The sequence below is a fragment of the Lissotriton helveticus genome, chromosome 8 (assembly GCF_964261635.1).
Source record: "Lissotriton helveticus chromosome 8, aLisHel1.1, whole genome shotgun sequence".
In the NCBI taxonomy this organism is placed as follows: Eukaryota; Metazoa; Chordata; class Amphibia; order Caudata; family Salamandridae; genus Lissotriton; species Lissotriton helveticus.
Window position 1 is genome coordinate 209540926 of NC_136069.1, and position 21765 is coordinate 209562690.

Here is a 21765-nt window from a genome sequence, read left to right on the forward strand (position 1 = left end):
CTTAAACTAGGTCAAGTCACACCACTTCTGAAAATACCTGGCCTGGATCTCACGGACTTGAACAACTTTAGACCGGTCTCGAACCTTCCGTTCCTAGCCAAAATTCTTGAAAGATACGTGCTTTCACAATTAACCCAACATCTTGAGGATTCTAATCTATTGGACCCACACCATTCAGGGTTCAGGAAAGGCTGCAGTACTGAAACCGCAATCCTAAATGTCCTAGATGATCTGCACATGTCACTCGACTCCAACCAATGTAGCCTTCTCATCCTCCTTGACCTCTAGGCTGCGTTCGACACAGTGTATCATACCCTCCTACTCAACGCCCTCCGAGAGAGAGCGGGCATCGAAAACACAGTCTTAAACTCTTGCCACAACTCTTCAACATCTACATGGAACCCCTCACCTCACTTCTAAGGAACTCCAACATCCCCTTCCACCTTTACGCGGACGACACACAACTCTATTTGAAAACCACTTAGATCGCAGACATTCACAGACTTAATGCGACACTCGTGGAGGTCCAACAGTGGCTCGCAGCCAATCACCTCAAACTGAATGAAGAAAAAACAGAAGTTCTCCTAATTTCGAACAAAGATGAAAACCCACAAATAGTGGAATGGCTCAAAGCCTTAAATGCCCTCAACGTCTCTAACGCCAACGGATTCTGCTAAATCCCTAGGAATCACTCTCGATCCCAAACTGGACATGAACAAACATCTCTAAAACCGCTAAAAGCGTGTTCCTGATCCTGAAACTCCTATACAAAATCAAACCCTTCCTCCCCCCCAAGACCTGAAACAGGCCACGCAGGCACTTGTGCTCTCCTGAATTGACTATGGCATCGCAGTGCTGACTGGAACTGCCAAGGCGCACCTAGGACCTCTCACCTCCACCCTCAACGCAGCAGCAAGAATGGTCACAGGAACTAAGAAATTTGACCACATCTCTCCAGCACTCAAAGAACTGAAATGGCTCCCGATTGACCAACGAGCCAACTTCCGCACAGCTTGCCTCACACAAAGCCCTGCATACAGGCAAACCGGAATACCTGGCCTCCAAACTCAAAAGGGCGGGTCAATCCAGGAACCTCAGAAGCTCCAACACACTACTACTCATCCCTCTAAAATCACAGAAACGCAAAATCTCAAATAAATCCTATGCGGGGAATGCCACCAGGATCTGGAACGCCATCCTCCCCCACATCAGAATGACCGTCTCCTTCCCGCAATTCAAATCGCTACTCAAAGCCCTCTTCTTTGAACACTCTGGTGCCTAAGGAGAACCCCACGCCTGACGGTCAAACTCCCTATGACTGGCGTACTGACTCTTTTTCCTGCTTGTTGTTCTTGATTCCTGTCTTGCTTATTCTCATTTGGTGCATATCTGTATTTGCTGTGAAGCGCTCTGATACCCTCGGGTCCAGCTAGCGCTATACAAAACTTCAATAAATAAATAAAATAAATAAAATGCCTCTTGGGCCGCTACACCCACTCTCTGTGGGATACGGTCGCTGACGTGCTGCCAGAATGCCCGGTGGAGGTCCGGGCTAAACTCGGCCAAGCCCTTGTGGAGGGTCGAGATGCGGCGCGTTATTCACTCCGGTGTGGGCTGGACACTACTGACTCACTAGGCAGAGCGATGGCAACGACGGTGGCGATTCGTCGCCACGCAAGGTTGAGGTCTGCCAACTTCTCGGCTGATGTCCAAAACACACTTATGGACATGCCGTTCGATGGCCGTCGCCTCTTTGGAGACAAGGCAGACCATGCGCTTGAGCGCTTTAAGGACTCCAGGGCTACGGCCAAGTCCATGGGCCTCTCGGCTCCGCGCCAGCAAACGGCTGCCTTTCGCCCCTTTTGTGGCCAAGGAAGGGGCGCCCCCACACGTCATGCCAGCCACGGGCCGCAGACTACCGTCCAGCGCGGTGGCGGATGTGGAAACCGCCGTGGCGGCGGTCGGGGACAACGGCAAGGCCAGTCCACACCTACCCCTGCAGCATCCGCCTCCAAACCCTCCTAGTCCGTGCTTTCAGGCCCATGCGACGCCAGTGGGGGGCAGGTTTCACCATCACCACCACCACTGGCGCACTGCCACATCGGACAGGTGGGTGCTGCAAATCGTCCGTAGCGGCTACTCCCTCCCCTTCTAGGCGTTCCCTCCAGCCAGGCCACCGCAGTGCCACCGCGTGTCGGGGGATCACTTGAAACTTCTGCAAGAGGAAGTTACGGCCCTCCTGGCCAAGGGGGCCATAGAGCGCGTTCCTGGGCCAGAAGTAGGGTGTGGTTGTTACTCCCACTACTTTCTGGTACCCAAGAAGGGACATTGGCTCAGGTCTTAGCTGCCCTAGACCCTGGAGACTGGATGGTAGCGTTGGACTTGCTTGCAGGACGCTTATTTTCACATCCCCGTCCTGCCGGCCCACCGGCGTTACCTGCGGTTCACGGTAGGCCACGAGCACTTTCAGTTTACCGTGCTCCCCTACGGCCTTACCAGCGCCCCACGGGTGTTCACGAAAGTGATGGCCGTGGTCGCAGCTCATCTGCGCAGGTTAGGGGTTTCAGTCTTTCTCTACCTCGACGACTGGTTGTTGAAGGCGGGCTCGCCCCAGACAGTCGTCAGCCACCTCCAGACTACGGCCGACCTCCTGCACCTGCTGGGGTTCTCCAGCAATGTGCCGAAGTCACACCTGTGTCCCTCTCAGAAGCTCCTCTTCATCGGAGCGGTTCTGGACTGAGCGCAGTTTCGGGTATATCCTCCCGAACAGCGGGTTCGGGATGTTCAGGCTCTGATTCCGATCTTTCAGCCTTTATCCAGAGTCTCGGTCAGGATGACGCTGCGGCTTCTGGGGCTGATGGCCTCCTGCATCCTTCTGGTGCATCACGCCTGGTGCGGATGCGGGCTCTGCAGTGGGACCTGAAGTTTCAGTGGGCCCAGCATAAATGTAAATGTAAATGTCGGAATTTGTAAAGCGCACAGCTACCTCCACCGGAGGTGTACCGGCGCTGTCCGTATACCGCTTAGGAACCCTTCCTGGCTTTCCTGGGAAATGTCCACTCCTGGGCACCCCCCAGGTGCAGCCAGGCATTCCAGCGCTTTTTGGGCCGTTGTGGAGACTAAGCAAGCTATTGCCCAGAGTTGCAGCGTGGGACCCATGATCAGAACAGGCACTGAGGCGAGAATATCCAGTCAGGGGAATTAATGAGCCGGAGACCCGCCGAGGCGGGAATCAAACCCTGGTCCCTGGCCAGAGCTCTGCATCAAGGTCTGCCTGCTCCAACCATTGAGCCACACTTCTCCACCAGGGCAACTTGTCCGACCATGTCTTGATCTCGGAGGGCACTGCAAGACAGTTGCAGTGGTGGTTCACGGACCGCGATTGGGTCAGCGGCAGATCCCACTCTCTACCCCAACTGGAGCACGTAGTTGTGATGGACGCGTCCCTCCAGGGCTGTGGGCTAGGGAACCAACCTAGGACCCAAGGGTGCCTTTGGTGCTGGAATCGGCGTTGGTAGGTGCCAATCCAGGTTTTGTTTTGTTTTTATTTGAAGAGTTTTATATAGCGCGAACTAGACCCGAACCGAATCAGGTATCAGAGAGCTTTACATATCACCAGTTACGTTACATGAGGACAAACATTCATTTTTGTTAGGCACGGGGAGATTAAATGATTTGCCCAGAATCACAGGAGGTTTTTGGCGTCGTTACCGAGAGTCGAACCCATATCCCCAGGTCCCAGGTCGAGCGCCCTTGGGATAGGAATGAGGCTGGCACCGCTGGGGGGCACTGGCGGAAGTCTTGGTGTACGGGCCGTCGCTGGGGATAGTTGCAATGGCACAACTAGCACCTGTCTGGTTCCACAACCGGATCCATGGGTGTGGGCATCGGCACCAGAGCTGCCGGCTTTGAACCTGATTGAGCCCTTTCTGAGCTTTCGGGGCCCGAAGGAGGTCAGGTCATCCAAATATGAGGCCCATGGCGTCATTAAATTCTGTAAGCTGGACAGGGGTCGCTCCACCTCCTGTAAAGGCAGGGAAGCTCAGAGCCAACCCAGGTGCAGGTTCTGCTGAATGAGGCTTAGAGTGTCAAGACTCCTCCATCACGTCGGCCGACGAAAAGGGAGAAGTTGAAGCACGCTTTGACTTCTTATGTTTCTTATGCCTCTTACGTGACCAACTCAACGACTGAGTGGGAGGACGAGGACTTAGGACGCCCAGAGCGGTGCCCGGAACTTCCTCTTACAGTCATATGAATTTAACAAAGACACCAACACTATGGGTGATGTTATGTTTTGAAACTTTGAGGCAAACTCTATAGCAGCGTTCAGGAGCTCGTTTAACTATTGGCTTAGGACAAGTGTGGGAAATTTTATAACATATCTACTTGTCCATATACTTGCGTCAAATCTAGTTGACTGCAAATAAAATCTGCCTGTCCCTTTAGTGCCATGTAGTGCAGCGACAAATTGTGGCAGCAATCTCAATAAATAACCGCTCTGATCATAGCTCTGTGATTATGCCAGGGCTCATACTATAGTAGGATTTGAATATAAGCAATTCCCTTACTTTGCCACCTTTCCGCACACCTACATACTGGGGCTGGAAGTTGCGATAAGCAATGGTTCTAGGGTTTGAATGCCCGTCTGAGTTTGTGCAAACCTACATTTCATATTCTAGGGGTTTTCACCAGCTCTTCATCGATCTTTTCTCATACTCCGTAAAGTTGGAAATTTACACCGGACAAGGGCAGAAGTAAAACTTGTTCCACAGTTGGGAAAAAGGTGGTTAGAGGGAAATTTACTTGTGTACGCTCTACAGATTTTCGCATGAGCAAATCTACACATGCATATTGGCTCATGCTAAAATGCAGTTCACAAATATTTTCAAGGAGGACAATTTCCTCTCCTATTTCTGTTAATTCGATTGAATTCACAAAAGCTGTAAATCTGCACTTATGCAAGGACATACCATGAGTGCACGTTTGTGACTTTCTTTCATAATTGGGCCCCTAATTATGTCGGGCATTCACCAAGAACTTTGTTTTTATTAAAATTCTATGCTTCTCTTTCCATTGGCTGTCTTCACCGTGAGTGTCATTATGCTTTTTCACAAGGAGCATATCAAGACACAAAGTTGTTTTGTACAGTGTCAGAACTACTGTGATGTGTGCTTCTTGAGACCAACATATTTTTGCCAATGTTTGCTATAATAGTGAGGGTCTAGCGGCTCCCACAAAAAACGTTTCACAGAAACCATGTAAAAACCAGACACATTGACAAAACCACAAGGCTAATCACCAATGTCAGACCTATTGGCTTTGCCAATGCTTGTTAATTTTCATGTTTCCCATAATCTTGTGGAAATTTGTTAAAGCCTTCTGTGATCCAGCTCAGGTCGATTCTGATTAGAGCCGTGAACTCTGGGATTGACTGACTGATTGACTGCCTGCACATGGCAGCTGGGCCTGCAGATAAACACTGACCCTCGAATCCATAGCAGACACCGGCCCTTCGGTTGGGTTGAACTGCTTTCATTCAGCCAAGCAGCCATTCAATCTACGGAAGGGCGCATTATGCACACGAGATGCACACAGAAGATGCAAGCTCATGTCTTCTCACTGGGCCATGAAATGGCTGGTGTAGAGGAAAGATAAGGGCTTTTATCACTTGCTATTCTTAGAAGGTGCAATTCATGGCCCGACAGACATTTCCTGAAGGAGATGTATGCTGAAATAATTGCTTTCCGCTGCATAATCTTTTTTTACAAAGGGCCTCATGCGTTGAGGAAAGAAAAAAGCCCAGATTTTGTCCGGCGAGTTGCAGGGGTATTCGGGGCACGCGGGCGGGCGGGCGTCTGCAAGGCAACACACGAGCTCAGCAGGACGGTCACGCGGGGTCGGATGACGTACGAAGAGCCAACAGCAGCTAAAGCGCTATTCTCAGTGGGAGGGGATCCTGCTCGTGCACTCTACCCCTCTCTCTGGACTCTCGCCAGGCACACTACGACAACGACCAATTCCTAAAGCTCATGGTCTTTCTCTAACCTTCCTTACTCTCTTCCCCCCCAATCAAAATAGATTCGTCATTGCAGCAAAGAGCACCGACGTATCCAGGCGGTGTCATTTTTGTTCCAGCCTGGAGCCCTCTCCCTCCACATGATGTCACTGGATGCTCCCGCCAAAAACACTCGCCCTTGCTTCGAGTTATATCATTGGATGCAGTAACGAGGAGCACCTGATTATTAGAGATATGTATATAGCCAGGGCAACAGCGCGATTTACAGAGGAGTCTGGGAAATATAATCTATACGGTAAATACATGGAAACATAACATAGAATAAGTTAGTCTTCAAACTGCATACTGAACAGATAACCCTTTAGTTCTTTCCCGAATGGGAGGAGGTTGTGTTTGGCAAACTATTCCATACTTCCAGCGCCTGACAGAAAAACTATTGTTCGAGAGTTTGTCATTTTCATTTAGTTAATTTCTAGAAATCTCCCATCTTGCTATCCCAGTCCATGGCACACAGTTTCTCCTACAGGTAATCGGAGATGGGGAGAGTTGTGTGCAAATACAAGTCATCATAAAGGTATTTATAGCTTCAAGAGGAAGTCAGTGAAGGTCTTATGGGATGGAGTGATGTGTGGGCCGATTGTGGTATAATGTGGCCTTGTCGTGTGTTTTTCATGGCACATTGTCGTTGTCCCTATGTTAGCCTAATTGCGCACATTGTAGGCCGCTTTATTTTGCCCACGTTAATAAATAGCAGGATTGCCTTTGTGCCACTAAGGGTCTAGCTAGGACATTTTGGTCATTTATTGGGGAAGGTTGTGGATTAAGATCTAGACCACTACCAATCCCAATCGAAGAACAAATTTGGGTTGGGTACATTGCGAATTTGTATGCTAGCAATGGTCTGGTGCATGAATATGCTAGAACGTATGTGGATAGCTCCCAATATGGACCTCCATCCGAAAAAGACATTGAATTGGCTATTAAGGGCTTGCGATCCTCTGGAGCAATGGGTCCGGATGAGCTTCCCATCTCAGTTATAAAACAAAATAGTGAGATGTGGAGCAAAATTCTCTTCCCGGTTTTTAACGTATGTTTCACCCGTAAATTGGTTCTCCCTTCCTGGAAGGGGAGCATATTGGTTCCCCTTCATAAGAAGGGAAAACGGGATGCCCCAAACAATTACCGTCAAATTGCCCTCTTGGATGCCATAGGCAAGGTCTTTGCGAAATGTCTGCTCAAGTCGATGAATGATTGGGTGGTTAAGGAGAAAATCTTGCCCAGCAAACGGGTTTTAGGCAAAGGCATGGTACCATGGACAATTTGACGGCATTGCAGATCATAAGTGAAAAATATATCAAGGTTCGAGGAGGGAGAGTCTACGGAGCGTTCATAGATTTCTCCACAGTTTTTGACAAAGTAGATCAGTCTTTGCTGTGGAGGAAGCTATCGGACCTTGGCATGCAGTCCATTCTTTTGGATTTAGTTCAAGCTCTCCACTCTAACACCTGGTGCAGGATCTTGTTAGGTGGGGAAAGAGGACTGTCCAAAGTAATCCCTTCTGCTAATGGGTTGAAACAAGGCTGTTTACTGGCCCCTTTATTATTTTCCCTTTATATATCTGATCTCCCTTATGTCTTATCCACAAGTGAAGGAATTGCACCTATCCTGGGGGGTTCACCAATTGTTTGTCTGTTATATGCAGACGATATATTAATTCTGGATTTAACTCCAAAAGGATTAAATAATCGCCTGCAAGCACTCTATGTATATGCTGAGGCACATTATTTGTAGAAAAATGTATCAAAAAGTAAAGTAATGTGCATGACGGGAAGGAAAAAACCAAAATATGTGAGCTTTCCTTGGTCTGTAAGTGGACAAAGATTAGAAGTGGTAAAATCTTATGTCTTCCTCGGAATGGCTATTGCTGGAAATCTAAGTGAAAAAGGCTCACATAGCAAATAACTCCCGGAAAGCAATTGTTCAAGATAAAAGTTTATTCTCCCTCTACAACTCTACAGGTAAAAGACATTTTGCTATTTTGTTAGAAGTCTTCCGCGCTAAAATCCCAGCATCGTTACTATACGGTATTGAATTACTTGATATAAGTAATTGGGGTTTTTTAAATACTACGGAAGGCAAAATTCTGCGGTATCGAACCACAGTTAATACAGCATGTTCCACAGCCGCGCTTAGGTTGGCATTCGGCCTGCGTAGTAGCTGGGTCCAGGGCCTAGCAGGGATAGTGCGTTGGGTCTTTAACCTTGCAAGGGGAGAATCTGGCACATTAAGATACCTTATTCAAAAGGAACTGTTAGGAACTTTCAAAGAGCACTCTTTAATTGTGTAAAATTTCAGAACTGCAGTTGATCTTCTACAACTTGATGAATCAGTTTTATTTACCTTATCTGCACACCAACTGAAATCCACCTTGAAGCTGGCATCTTGGGAATTAAGTTTTAAGATTGATAGGGAAGCTTGCATCATGAAGAAAGATGTCTCCATGATTATTGATACCTGCCTAATAAAGAAAGTGCAACCATATGTTACCTGGAATCTCCCCCATGGTGTGCGCAGATTCCTATTTCTATTAAGGCAGGACCTACTTCCATTGAATAAATTATTGTCCAGATGGTACAGCTCCTCAGCTAGGTGTAATCTTTGTAATGTTTCTATTCAGGATATCACCCATGTGCTCTTTGTATGTCCAGCCTTAACTCCTCATAGGCGTAAATGGCTGAGACCAATTTGTCTTCAATTAAGTATTCTTTCAGCCCCTGCATTCTTAGATTCCATTTATAATCCCCCTAATGAAATGTTCTGTTATAAAAATTTTAACTTTTTTGAAAGCTTTTAAATGTTTATTCTTTTTTGTAATTTTTATTTGTGATTGTATTGAAAATGTATTTGTGGTCGTTGCTTTTTTATGTGGATCTCATTTGAGTTCCAAAATCATAAATAAATAAATTTGAAAAATTTGAAATTTGCCTTTGTGCCACATTGTATTTTCACACAGAACCTGCAAGTTATCATATTTTATTCTTTTTCTGGCATTTATTCTGTGCACCCCTGACAAGGTCAAACAACATTGTCCCTTGCTATTCTCTCTGGTCATATACTAGCACCTAGACATAACAAGAGAATGCAGCTGTTGTTTGTGAACACACACATGGTCATAACTGAAGACAGGGGTTCTGAAAACACACACACACACTGAGCGAAAGTCCTGAAGCAAGAGTGCTAAGGCAGCTGAGATGTAGACCAGCCACCTATTTATGCTAAGGTACAGGGTCTGCCACTAATCCCAGAGATAAATAATCTAAAATAATTTCGATCAGTAGTACGGGAGGGTTTAAGCTAATCCGTCTGATCACGACAGGGCAATTTATGGTATATGGTTTGTTAACTGTGCTGATGATGTTTTTAATAGGCATTTGTTGTCTTATTGTGGTGTAAATACTGCATTTTAAGAGCACAATAGTTTAAATAAACATTGTAAACTTCATTAGTGTCTCTCCTATCTTATTGTGGACAAGTGCAAGTGAAAGGGTGCCCTGTTGCCGCGATACCGGAGACGGACGAAAGTATTGTGTTCTTGGGTGCCAAATCACTTATATCTCTGGAAAGGTTAGGAGGCCAAGTGAGGCCCTATAGCTAATCGTGCTCTGACTCATAGATACTGAGGTGGTATGGTGACTCGGTCCCTACATGCGGTTGTTCTTTGATCCCAAGCATAGATCTGTTCCGGAGCAGAATCCCTGAAACAGTCTCTTGTGACGACTCAGGCTGCTGCATGTAGCACAGCCTTGAAGGGGGCCAATATAGACTGAGGAAGGCCAGTCATTATCATTTTGTCATTATCTTAATGTCAAAGCCCCAGTGCCTATACTGGTCCTGAACCCTAAGTATGGGTTTAGGCTTGCATTTCTGAAGTTGGTGTACTTAGAAGGAAGTAGTGTAAAAGTTAAAAAATGTGCTAAACATTTTGGTTTGGATTACTGATGAAGCAAGGAACTGTTTAGGGTGCAATTGTTAACTGATATACTAATAAAGGGATTCTGCACTTATGGGGCGAGTGGTCAAGTAGATAAGGAATTCAGTCTTTCTTGAGCAACTGGGGGAAGAAGGAAGTCATCCAGTGGATTAGCTTTTTCAGGAAGTTTGCAGTCAAGATCTTTGATACTTTTAGTTATAGTCAAGTATCATCAACGGATTAATGAAGGTTAATATGCTTATTGCTCAGCAATTAACCAAATAGTTCTATGTAGAGACTGAAAGGCGACACAGAGGATCGATCCTTGGGGCACATGCAGTTTAGGGAACTATTTTCTGAATGGTATCCATTTTAACATTTTGCGGGTTTTTTTGACTTGAAGGAAATAAGCCCACATAACGTTTAACCTTATTTCCCCATCTAGGCTCAGTGGATGTTCAGCAAGGTACCTTGCTCAGTAGGAAGAAAAGCCACACCGCCTGCATCCAGAGTTCGGAGTACTTGGACAGTTGGTGTTTCTGTGATGTATCGGGGTGCAACTGGACTGAAAGGAATTGAGAAGATTATTACTAGAGTTGTGGTTCAGACATTGAGCAGAGATGACCTTATCCATGATGTTACGCAAGGGAGGGAGATTTGGAGATCTACATTAAATTCTAGAAGTCACTGGTATACGTGAGCATGTTATAAAGATATCTATATATTTTTAGGTCTCGCGACCTATCAATGCGCGCATGCGCATCGAGCGGAGCGAGAATTCAAGCGGCGAAAACATCATGAAACCACCAGCTTTTTGCTGGCGTTTTCATGCAGTTCATGTGAACCACGTGTTCAAACATGAACGCGCATCAGCCTCCCTCCATTTGCCGCACAGCACATCAAAGGGCTTCGCCCAGCGTGCCCTCTGCGGCTTCTTCTCCCCTAATTAGTCATTTTCGCCGCTCCCCTGGCCGCCGTCTCGCATTTCTCCTCCCCCCTCCCCTTCTCTGCCTTCCTTTCCCGGCGCACGCATTTTCTTCCCCCAGGCCGTGTTCCCTCAGATATGCTATTGCATATCGTTTGCTACCTCTTGTATTTGTTGCTCTTGATACTTGCACAACTGTCACTATTGCCTCATGTAACGTAACGTTTGCTTTTGTAACATGCTCACTTGTAATTTTTGCTTCATGTATCACTACTGCCGCCATGTAACGTAACGTTTGCTTTTGTAACATGCTCACTTGTAATTTTTGCTTCATGTATCACTACTGCCGCCATAGTACTATTTTCTTCCAATGGACTTTGACAAACCGCTAGTTCAACTAAATGATCTTCAACCTCACTGACAGACACAGCCTTTTACTTGTGAAAGTGCACTTCAACGCTATAACTGGGCAAACATCGTAAGGTAACATTTTAAACAGACTATAATAGCTACAAAATGTACGTATTCAGTGCACTGATCAGTTTGTACATACAATGCACAAGAGTTCAGTGCTCCTCAGATGAATCTGCCAGCAGCATCAAAAAAACAAGCATTGGCATAGCCAATAGGTCTCGCTTGTAGGACCTTATAAGTATTTAGTTACAAGGATATTGTGCTGCAAAACAAAATACTTATAAGGTCCCACAAGCGAGACCTATTGGCTATGCCAATGCTTGTTTCTTTTTAACCGTGAACAAGACCATCTCTTGGTCGAAACGTTGGTGGTGGTGTGGTGAAAACTGTGCTGAATAAACCGTAACTTTTGAAGAACTGACTTGTTGAGTGTGGCGATCTTTTGTTGGATAATTACTATAGATATATCTAAATATAGATATAGATATTTTTTATTTTAGGAGAGGGGCGTAAAAGCCCTAACTAACTCAGGATCGGACTAATTATTTGAGATGTTCTTCTTCAGTCAGTGTACTCCAACGAGTAGCGTAAGAGTGGAGAAGTGTTTAGGTAAGGGATAGTGGAACACTGACCTCTAAACAAGGTTGGTTAGAGAGCCAGAGAGTTAAGTATTTAGAATACATTAAACTTGAGATCCTAAAGCAATGTAATAAATGTGCAGTGTATCATGAGAAACTGTACAAAACAGAATATCTCCCACTATAATCACTAGGATGATCATTTTAATGCCACATTTTTATGAACGTTATCTGTAGCAGAGGCGTCCACTTTCTTCAGCAGCTATTTTAGTGCAAATGTCAATTCTTGCACACATCTTACCGAAACGTAGGTGGAATATAGTCTGGAGGCAGCACGGGTGGTAAAGGTTGGCCAGACATGGCCATGTCAATTAGATGCATAGCGAGGATAAACTCTTCTGCTGTGAGTTTCCCGTCTTGGTCAATGTCCGACAGATTCCTGTTAATTGACAGAAAGTGGATTGGGTTAGAATTCTTACCATTGCATTGTTTCCGTCAAAATTGAATGAAAGGAAACCTCGCTTTTAAACGTTTTAAACAGTACAGTGGCGAGGATGTAATCAGCTCATTTAATGCAGTCACAATTCCAATACAGAGGACTTCAGTGGAAATCTTAGCTTAGAATTAATACTAGTAATAATGCTCACCGGTCTGGATCTCTTTCCAGTCACTCAAAACAACTTCATTGCCACCTCCATTAACAATGATGCATTATTTCATCCTCTCACTATCCGACTTCCCAAATGTACAACACACGACAAGGCGCATTAACATTACAAGACACATTTTTCTTCATATATGTTCTGGAGGCGGCCCCTTAATTTTCGAATGCATTTTATTATTGTTGTCATTTTCTATGTCAAAAAGCAAAAATAAAAACAACAAAAAAAGCAAAAGGTGAATGTTTTGATTTGTTCTGCATTCTGTTCATCAATTGTGTGTCTTTTGCTTTCTCGCCCTAAGTGCGCCAGGTACGCCCAGATGTGGGTCCTGGGGTCCTGGGCTCACTGTGCCACTGGAATCAAGCTATCCTGGCTGAAGAGGGGTGAAACCCGAAACCGGTCCTAGGATGCTGGTTTCCGGTCCAGGGAGGATCTGGCTTGGCAGTTCGGGTTGGACTGTTCCCATGAGGCACGGGGTCAAGACTGATTTGCATATGGCCAGGTCTAAACTGGGGTGGCATGGTGAGCAAAAAAAAGATGGATTTAACCTAGATCTCTTGACTGGGGGGGAATGTTTTGATTTGTTCTGCATTCTGTTCATCAATTGTGTGTCTTTTGCGTCATTTTCTATGTAGCATATATCCACCACATTTTAGCCTACAAGAGACTTACAGGAGGGGCTGCTACTTGATACCAAAAACTACAGATAACATTGCAGCTAGAAAGATATGAGTAATAAGGTATCCGGTTACTGAATCCAGCGATTATGAATTATCATCCCGGAGTATCTAAACAAAATCATTAGACGGCTTAAATACACCAAGATTCCGGTCAAATCTTGTATGATTTGCAGAATGGAACCCCAACATCCAAGAATTTTTGACATGTCCACCACAGTCACAGTGTTTTAGGAGTGCGAGTCAAAAGCATGACCTTTCTCTTTGAACAGTGTATGGTCGATTGTATGGAGCCAGAAGTGCGGCATCTGTATCAGGTGGACTATGTGTTTTGGGAGTGTACATCTATTAGCTATTCCTGTGTGTATCCGTTAGATGTCTTGAGCCTTTATATCAGTTTGAACGTAAAGTGTGGGACAACTGTACATTTCTTAGCTATTCTTTCATTAAAAACCTTTAAACTGCTTAAAACGAAAAAAAAAATCTGAAGTTTAAAAACCCCATGAAAAAATGTCCGTGATCCATCAAGAAGAAATTAATTTCAAAGTCACACATTGTTTGCAAACTTATGTTTAAAAAACAAGCATTACAAATGCAATAGGTCTCTCCTTTTATTGAGTTAAAGGCCTTAGTTTTGCTATACAATACAATTAGCAAAGCAAATGGCTTTAACTTAACCAAAGGCGAGACCTGTTGCATTTTCAATGCTTGTTTTTTCATGTTATGAAAATGCAAACTCCAATCTACTGGTGTGAATGGTTGAATCCAATTCATTCAGAGACGCAATGAATAAATGTAAGTTCTAATCAGAGTTTTAACTTTTAGGTAGGAAAGCTCTGAACACATGATAAGCATATATTTTACCACCTCAGTTCACGCATACCTTCGCACACAAAAGATTTATAGATGCCTATGATGAGACTAAGATGATTATGGTGTATAGAAGATCCATATGTCCTTGGTGGGACCATGAGGTGCCTTTCTCTGTTTTACCTGTGCACATTACTATTCATGATGAGTATCGCCCATGTGTAATTGAGACCTTCTTGTCTATGACAGATCCACTAATTTAGATACTATCTGTGCTGCAAGTCCACGTTTTGGTCTTTGGAAGAAATTCCCAATTTTCCAGATATAAGTCAAATAAAATATGGAGACCTTAAATGCAAGTAGTAAGCAAATCTGGGCAGCTGATCTGCAAGGAAACAGTTCTCAGAAGACTGTCTTTTCTTCCGTTGGTGGTACAGATCAGCACACTCTTATGAGGTACCAAATAGAATTTCTGCAAATAATGAATGTACTTCTTTGCCTACGTCAAGAGTATAGAATCATTTGCACTCCCTGATATTGCATGCTTCTCACCCCATCTCTATGTCAAGGTACTGATCTATCTTGTGTAACCCTGAAGTTAGATGCAATTTTCCCCCTTCTACCTTCAAACAGTTATTTTCCCAACTCTTGGCCAACAGGTCCATTCTTATCTCGATTCCTTTGCCACCTCACAAAAGGCTCTAGTTATGTTTAACTGCCTTTGCTTTATTCAATTCTATGTTTTATATTCAATAGCTTGGACATTGTTCATGGTACCTTTATTCCACTTTATTATTTTGTTACTGTATGTCCACATTGTCTTCATCGAGGACATTCATCTTAGATTAACTTATTACCAAAGCACAGACTACTCTTTTTAGTTTCTCATCTGATTTGGCTGTATTGTAACCTAGCTCTTTCTCATCCATGGCTAACTAGTGAAGGATAACCTTCAACACACTCTATTTTTCAAATGCTGTAGTACAGGCGATTGTTGACATCCTACAAACCACATGTTCCTACATCGGTAGGTTAGAGTTTGAATGTACTAGCACAAATCAGAACATGCGGTCACACATTTTCTTCCAGAACCATACTCTTAACCTGAAAGCGCGTGTCCGTCTCCATGTCCATCTGGGACTCGAGTAACAGGAATGCTGATGGCGGCACTAAGAGATTTGTTGATGATGGTACGGTTGTAAAGCGTGTTAACTGTAGCACAGGTATGGGGTGTGTAGAACCTTGCATTTGAATAGAATATGAGTGCGGTTCCTGGTGTTGGTGGAAAAGAATGTGAACAATGGTATCACTGTGGCTTATCAGTGCAAATCTAGACTCTCTTGTGTACAAAGTGTGTGAAAGAGTATGAAGCAACAACAGAAAAGAGGAAACAACAAAGGGTTTGTGCAAGAATACAGTTTATTTACGAGTTGTATCAACATTAAACACTTTGTGAGAGAAGACAGTGCAGTGCTTGCCCTCACGATGGAACACAGGGTCCAAATTAATAAGGTGCATATATTATCCATACTGGATTTACCAGCTCTGTCCTGTACCAGTGACTCATTTACAGAAGTACTACAAGACACTGTCACATCACATTACAGTATGTGAGCACAGGCCGCAGGCTGCTCTAAAAAGGAAGGGCTTGAACTGGGACCTTCTGCAAACAACTCAAGATCTGCAATCGGGTGAGGTATGTGTTTCTGAGCAGTTATGGTACTTAGAACAACATTTACTGAGGGCCTTCAGTACCTTTCACCAAGAATTATTTGTTTTAGAAAAAAAAATCATTGAGTAGAAGTGATATAACTGGATGGCCCAGAGTTGTCCCCATCATGGAGGGCCTAAGGTAGAAGCTTTGTCACTGAGATCAAAGAGCGACCTTCGTCGTTGGGGACATGGAGAAGAATTCATTGAAGGTCCTGAGAAGTCAATTAAGTGAGTGGCGTGGATTAGCCTAAGTCACCCAGGAGCTCCAAGTACAAATCATGTCACAAAGGGCTCACAGCAGTCTTGATCACTGAAAAATCCACAAGTAAATTCCCTGTCATCGTGGAGCACCAGGAGGAGCTATTATGGCGAAAGGGGTGAATTTGTGGTTCTTGAGTAAGACCTGTGCTTACCAAAAGTAAAGAAATAGATGTTTTTTCTATTTCTTTACTTTTGGTATAATCGCGGCACCCGCGCTTTACTTTTAATGTTACAAGTAAAACACGGGTGCCGCGATTAGACGTAGACTTTTCTGTTTTGTGCCGTCCCACTTGGACGGGCTCGGCCAGACTTCCTGCTGACGTAAAAGGTTTATTATCTTCTTTAGGGGTCATGTGTTTCGCCCCATAAAGAAGATAAGAAACCTTTTACGCCAGTATTAAGTCGGGAAGTCCATCCGAATGGGACGGACTACAAAGAGAAAAGAGTACGCCAGAGGAAGCTCTTTTCCAATGGCTGGACACCATTTACCCTAAACGGTGACGCCAGCCAATGGAAAAGAGGGGCGGGGCTTAAAGCCTGCTAGTGTAACCCACCTAAAAATATAAAATCTCTCTAGCTCGACTGCGCGTATGTGCAGCACGCCACGAGACCTAAAAATCATAACCATGCATGTCTGTCAAGCATGTATATGCGTGTGTCAATCTGTGTATGTGTTATCATTCTTAGTCATAATGAACAAGATACTTACCTTAAGCAAATCTCTTCCTAGTGGCTACTCTACCTCTATCGTTCTATGTGTGTAAGCACAATCACAGGAGAAAGGTTGGAAAGAGTAAATCTCATTGGATTTAACAGGAAGACCTCACTCACCACCCTGGTTGGTGACATGCTTCATCATTGGGCCCACCAGGAGAAGCTGAATGCCTCCCTGGTGTGCTACAACGCCAGGATACTGCGGAGCTGGTTTTTGTGACAGTAGTATGAAAAGGGGAGTTAAAAAAGTCAAGGTTGTATCCCAGACAAAAACTTTATTCAGTGGTCAACCTGACATATTTAAAAATATGTGTAGGGAAATTACCAAGTAAATTGTTTGGATATTTCCACTTAAAGTGGGGTCGACATGTTTCTGCCCGTTGTGTGTGATTTACTGGGCATTCTTCAGGACCATGGGGAGTGTACCTCGGCGGTATGGGCGCGCTAAGGCCCACCCTAACCTGAGGACGTGAAAGTTAAAATCATGTAAAAACTATTAAGTGCAAAGAAAAATAGAACAAATCCAACAAGTTGTGGGATTTACCTCGAAATCAGAGGAACCTGTATAGTTTGAAAAGGAAAAAGACATACAAACAAGTAAAGAGACAAACACTTAGTAAATAAGATCTGTCTTCTGGGTTCTCTAAAGTACCGATATCAGAGTGAAGGTGCTTATAACTAGTCACAATTGCGTGACCTTGGTGTAATAATAGGTATATTTGTGCAGGATCTATCGGTCTGGGGTGCAGACAGATGCGTGGACATGCATAGATCGATATTCATTAATAGAGATCAATGGGCCAAAATGCGGGGCAAGTGAAAACACAGTGACTTTAAAAATGACCCAGCGTTCTAGTAGTATATGGTGGGAACTCTCACTTGTCAGCTAAAAGATCCACGCCCCATAGGTCTCAGGGGGGGGGGGGGGGGGGGAGATAATGAAAATAATAGAAACTGGTATTAGTGGTGAAAGGGGATGCACACGGCATCGAAACACACTTAGCTGTGGGTAGTGGTGTAGAAGGAAACTCACGCCCGCAACGCTTGGCACCCGCTCGGTACCTGGTTTCTGCCTCTCGACCGGACCTCGTGGATAGCGCTCGGCCGATGGTAGAACGCTAAAGTAGTGGCCGGTCGAGGGGGCTGACCCGGCAGCGGTGCCTCGCGTCATCCCTGTGACTCGTAGCCAATCAGTGGTGGCTGTTGAAAGCGAGGCTTGGAACACAAGCTCTCGCTGCGTTGCGCCAGGGGTATGACGCGTAGCCAATCAGCTTTGAGTGTTGAGAAAAATGGCAACGAGGCTTGGAACAAGCTGTATTGCTGTCAGGGTGACGCTGATTTAAGCTTTATTGAGGGGATCGGCTGCAAGAGTTGCAACACACGCTATATTTGTCTCGTAGAGATAGCGATTACTGCTTTATGAAGATTATGTACAGAGGCAGAAAGTGCAATAGGTTGCTGTTAGACTCCACGATCGGTTTCACACTGAAATGTGGAGTGTGGTATCAACCGAACGGGGAAAGGACAAAACTAGATGGAAACAATTAACACAAAGAATTCCCGATGCGGAATTACTTGATTTTGTGTCAGGATGGGGAGGTGTAGATACCCCATATTAAGTGTAAAGGTAAATCGTCTCTAGAAACCAAAAGGCAGTAAATAATTACTTGCCAAAAAGGGGATGAAGGTATTTCATGATGTAAAACGGGTCAAAGTTCAACGTTGGTGTTCAAGGAGAAACGTGTGTATTAAATACAGGGACTGTACTGCGCGGGTGGGGAGTTATTTATAACATAAATGGTCTTTAACGTTTTAATACTGATGACCATGGTATCCCATCGTTTAAACCATCAAAGCGTGTCCCCAATCTGTACACCTAGCGTTGTTCTTTCTCAAAAAGTACATTGGTAATACTTTTCCCGGTAGGGATCTGCTCAATGATTGTCCAGTGGAGATCATTCGGGGTATGGTTTTGTTGAAGGAAATGCTCACTCATTTTGGTTGTTACTTTGTGGCACCTGATGTTACTGCAGTGTTCACAAATACGCTGTTTCATTTTGCGAGTGGTCATCCCCACATATCTTTTTGGGCAGGGGCAAGTGATAAGGTCAACCACGTGTGTGGAATTGCAATTTGTGTGTGCTCTCTGGGTCCATACTCTGCCTGGTTCCAGATCAAGCTGGTTTGTGTGTTTGGTTAGATGGCAAACGCTACAGTTTGAACACGAGTAGTGTCCGGTTATTGGTGGCAGACCCCAAGCACTCATGACTGATCTCTGGTTTGGCATGTTGTATTCTTCCCATGCATGGCTTTAAATGCCTTCACTGTGGATTTTCACTGGGTAGGATGACCTATAGTAAGGTAATGAAAACAGCCCGGCGTTATACCAGAATTAGTCTTGAAGCACCTGCCTGGCGTGACCTACAGTTCTGGAGCATTAATTGCAGGTCACTCCCTAAACATAAAAATAATATCTTTGATTTTCTTAATGCTGAAAAACCTGATGTTCTGTTTCTTACTGAAACCTGGCTGCATGCTAGCTCAGGGACCGATGTTGCGGTGGCCCTTCCCCCTGACTACGTTATGGTAAGAAAGGATAGAGGCATTGGCAAAGGCGGTGGCATCGCAGTAATTTTTAAAATGAGTTATAGCTGTAAATTTGAAGCTTTTCCTCTCCAGGGTTGTGAGGCTGCTCAGTTTAAACTTGCAGTCAATCCTCAGCTGACTCTGTCCGGCCTCTTGATATACCGCCCCCCTGGAAATCCTAGTTTATGGGCTACTTCCCTCCCTGATGCCATTGCCCCCCTTTTGCTAAAAGCTGCTAATTTCTCCATTCTGGGCGACCTTAATCTGCATTTAGATGATTCGCAATGTAATATCAGTAAATCTTTTTTATCAGATTAAGAGCTCTTAATATTCTTCTGCGCAATTCAGGTCCCACACATACGGCAGGGCATTTATTGGATCCCATCCTGTCTAACCTCCTGTTTACTGTAGTCTCTCTGCTCTCCCCTTGGAGTGGTCTGACCATTTCGCAGTCCAATTCCTTTTGACACCTTCAGAGGCTGCAATTAAAGGCGGTGGAGACACACATGAGAGCTTCCGGTGTTGTGGTAAACTCGACGTTGATGATCTTAACGCTCTCTTATCTAAGAATTTGCCTGATACCAGCTTGCCAGTACCTTCGTTCGATTCGGCTGTTTCGAACTGGCTTAATGCTGCGGTTAATACCCTTCTTCCTCTGGTGCCTAAACATACCTTGCCACACCGCCCCCCAGTACCGTGGTTTTCAGAAGATCTAAAGGATATGAAGTCCAAATGCAAGGCCCTTCAGAGGAAATGGAGGCGTTCTTATTCACCTGCCCGTAAAGTGGACTATAAAGGTGCACTTAGGGAATATCATTAACTGTGCTGATTGGCAAGAGCCACCTATACTGCCAACACCGTCACACATGCCCAAAGTTGTTCCCGTACTCTCTTTTCAGTGGTAAAGAAGCTGGCAGGCTCTGATACTGTCCCCACTCCCCCGACTCTGGATAAGGCACAATGCGACTCAATTGCAGAATTTTTTTACAACTAAGGTCGAGCTTATTTATGATTCTTTGGGCTCCTCTGTTACTTCTGGGGAATCTACTCTGCCGTTTGAATCCCCTCACAGTAGCGCGCCTGACTCTGCAACTAATATTGCTGCGTGGGCACTCTTTTCGCAGACACATCCTTTGTTTTATGTATGGATAGTATTAAATCGGGCTCCCCGCGTGACCCTCTGCCGACTAATTTTTTGAAACAACTTGGTCTGGACTCTCTCTGTGTCTTGAAAGAGCTTTTGAATTCTTCCTTGAGAGAGGCTTTTGTTCCACCGGAGTGGAAACATACAATGATTATTCCACTCTTGAAAAAGGCTGGTGCCAACCCTTCCAAACTGTAACTACAGGCCAATTTCCCTCTTGCCCATACTTTCCAAGATCTTAGAAAGGCATATTAATACACAGCTTACCCACTTTGTGGAAAGCTCTGGCTTTTTACATCCGTATCAATCAGGCTTTAGGGCAAATCACTCCACTGAGACAACGCTATTGGGAGTCACCGAGAGACTGCGTCACTGTATTGATCGCGGTGAAACATCTGCACTCATATTACTTGATTTGAGTGCGGCCTTTGATAGGGTGTCACATTCCATCCTCCTCGCATCACTTCGCTCTTTGGGAGTTAAGGGTCCTGCTTTGGTTTGGGTGGCTTCCGTGGCTTCCTTTTTAAAATAACCGCACTTTTCAGGTCTTCTCTGCGGGAGCCTTTTCCAAAATGTATTCCTCGGCGTACGGTGTTCCCCAGGGGTCTATCTTAAGTCCTTTACTATTTAATATCTACGTTAGACCCCTGGCCACCATTGTGGAGGAAGCTGCTCTTACTCTATTTTCGTACGCTGACGACACGCAAATTATTTTTTCCTTTTCTAGTGTGGAAGATGGCAACATCTCAACCCTTAAACAAGGACTGATTAAGGTTTCTGAGTGGATGTGAAGTAACTTCCTAAAACTTAATGGAGACAAGATCGAGGTTGTTATCCTGGGCAAAGGGAGGGACTCATGGGGCCCTCAACATTGGCCTAAAGAAATGGGCTCCACTCCCAAACCTGTTGGCCAGGTTAGCAAACTCGGATTTCTCATTGATGAGAATCTTTCTATGCGGCAGCCTCTGTCTGCTTCACCATCTTAAGATGGCTCCACAAAATTCTCTGGATGCTCCCTGCCTCGACCCAAAGGACAGTGGTCCAGGCGTTGGTTGTCTCCCGCCTGGACTTTGGCCATGTTCTTTATTTAGGAGCTGATCAAGGAACTTTGTAAAAAATTCAGGTTGTGCAGAATGCGGCTGCATGACTTCTAGGTCATGTTCCGCGGAGAACTTCCATTTCGCAATCACTTTATGATCTCCACTGGCTGAGAATTGCCAGTCGAATCAAGTTTAAGACTCTCTGCTACATATTTAAGATTAAACAAGGCACGGCCCCCAAATACCTACAAGAAC

At 44.9% G+C, this 21765-nt stretch overlaps 1 protein-coding gene across 10 annotated transcripts in view; it reads right to left on the reverse strand.

The window, feature by feature from the left end:
• Positions 1 to 21765, reverse strand: part of ITSN1 (intersectin 1) — a 1522922-nt gene that overhangs the window by 1065025 nt on the left and 436132 nt on the right. For all 10 annotated transcript variants that reach the window (XM_078656938.1, XM_078656936.1, XM_078656937.1 and 7 more), the window contains one exon: positions 12205 to 12342. In XM_078656938.1, coding sequence (XP_078513064.1) covers positions 12205 to 12342 — 138 coding nt within the window. The remainder of the gene's footprint in view (positions 1 to 12204; positions 12343 to 21765) is intronic.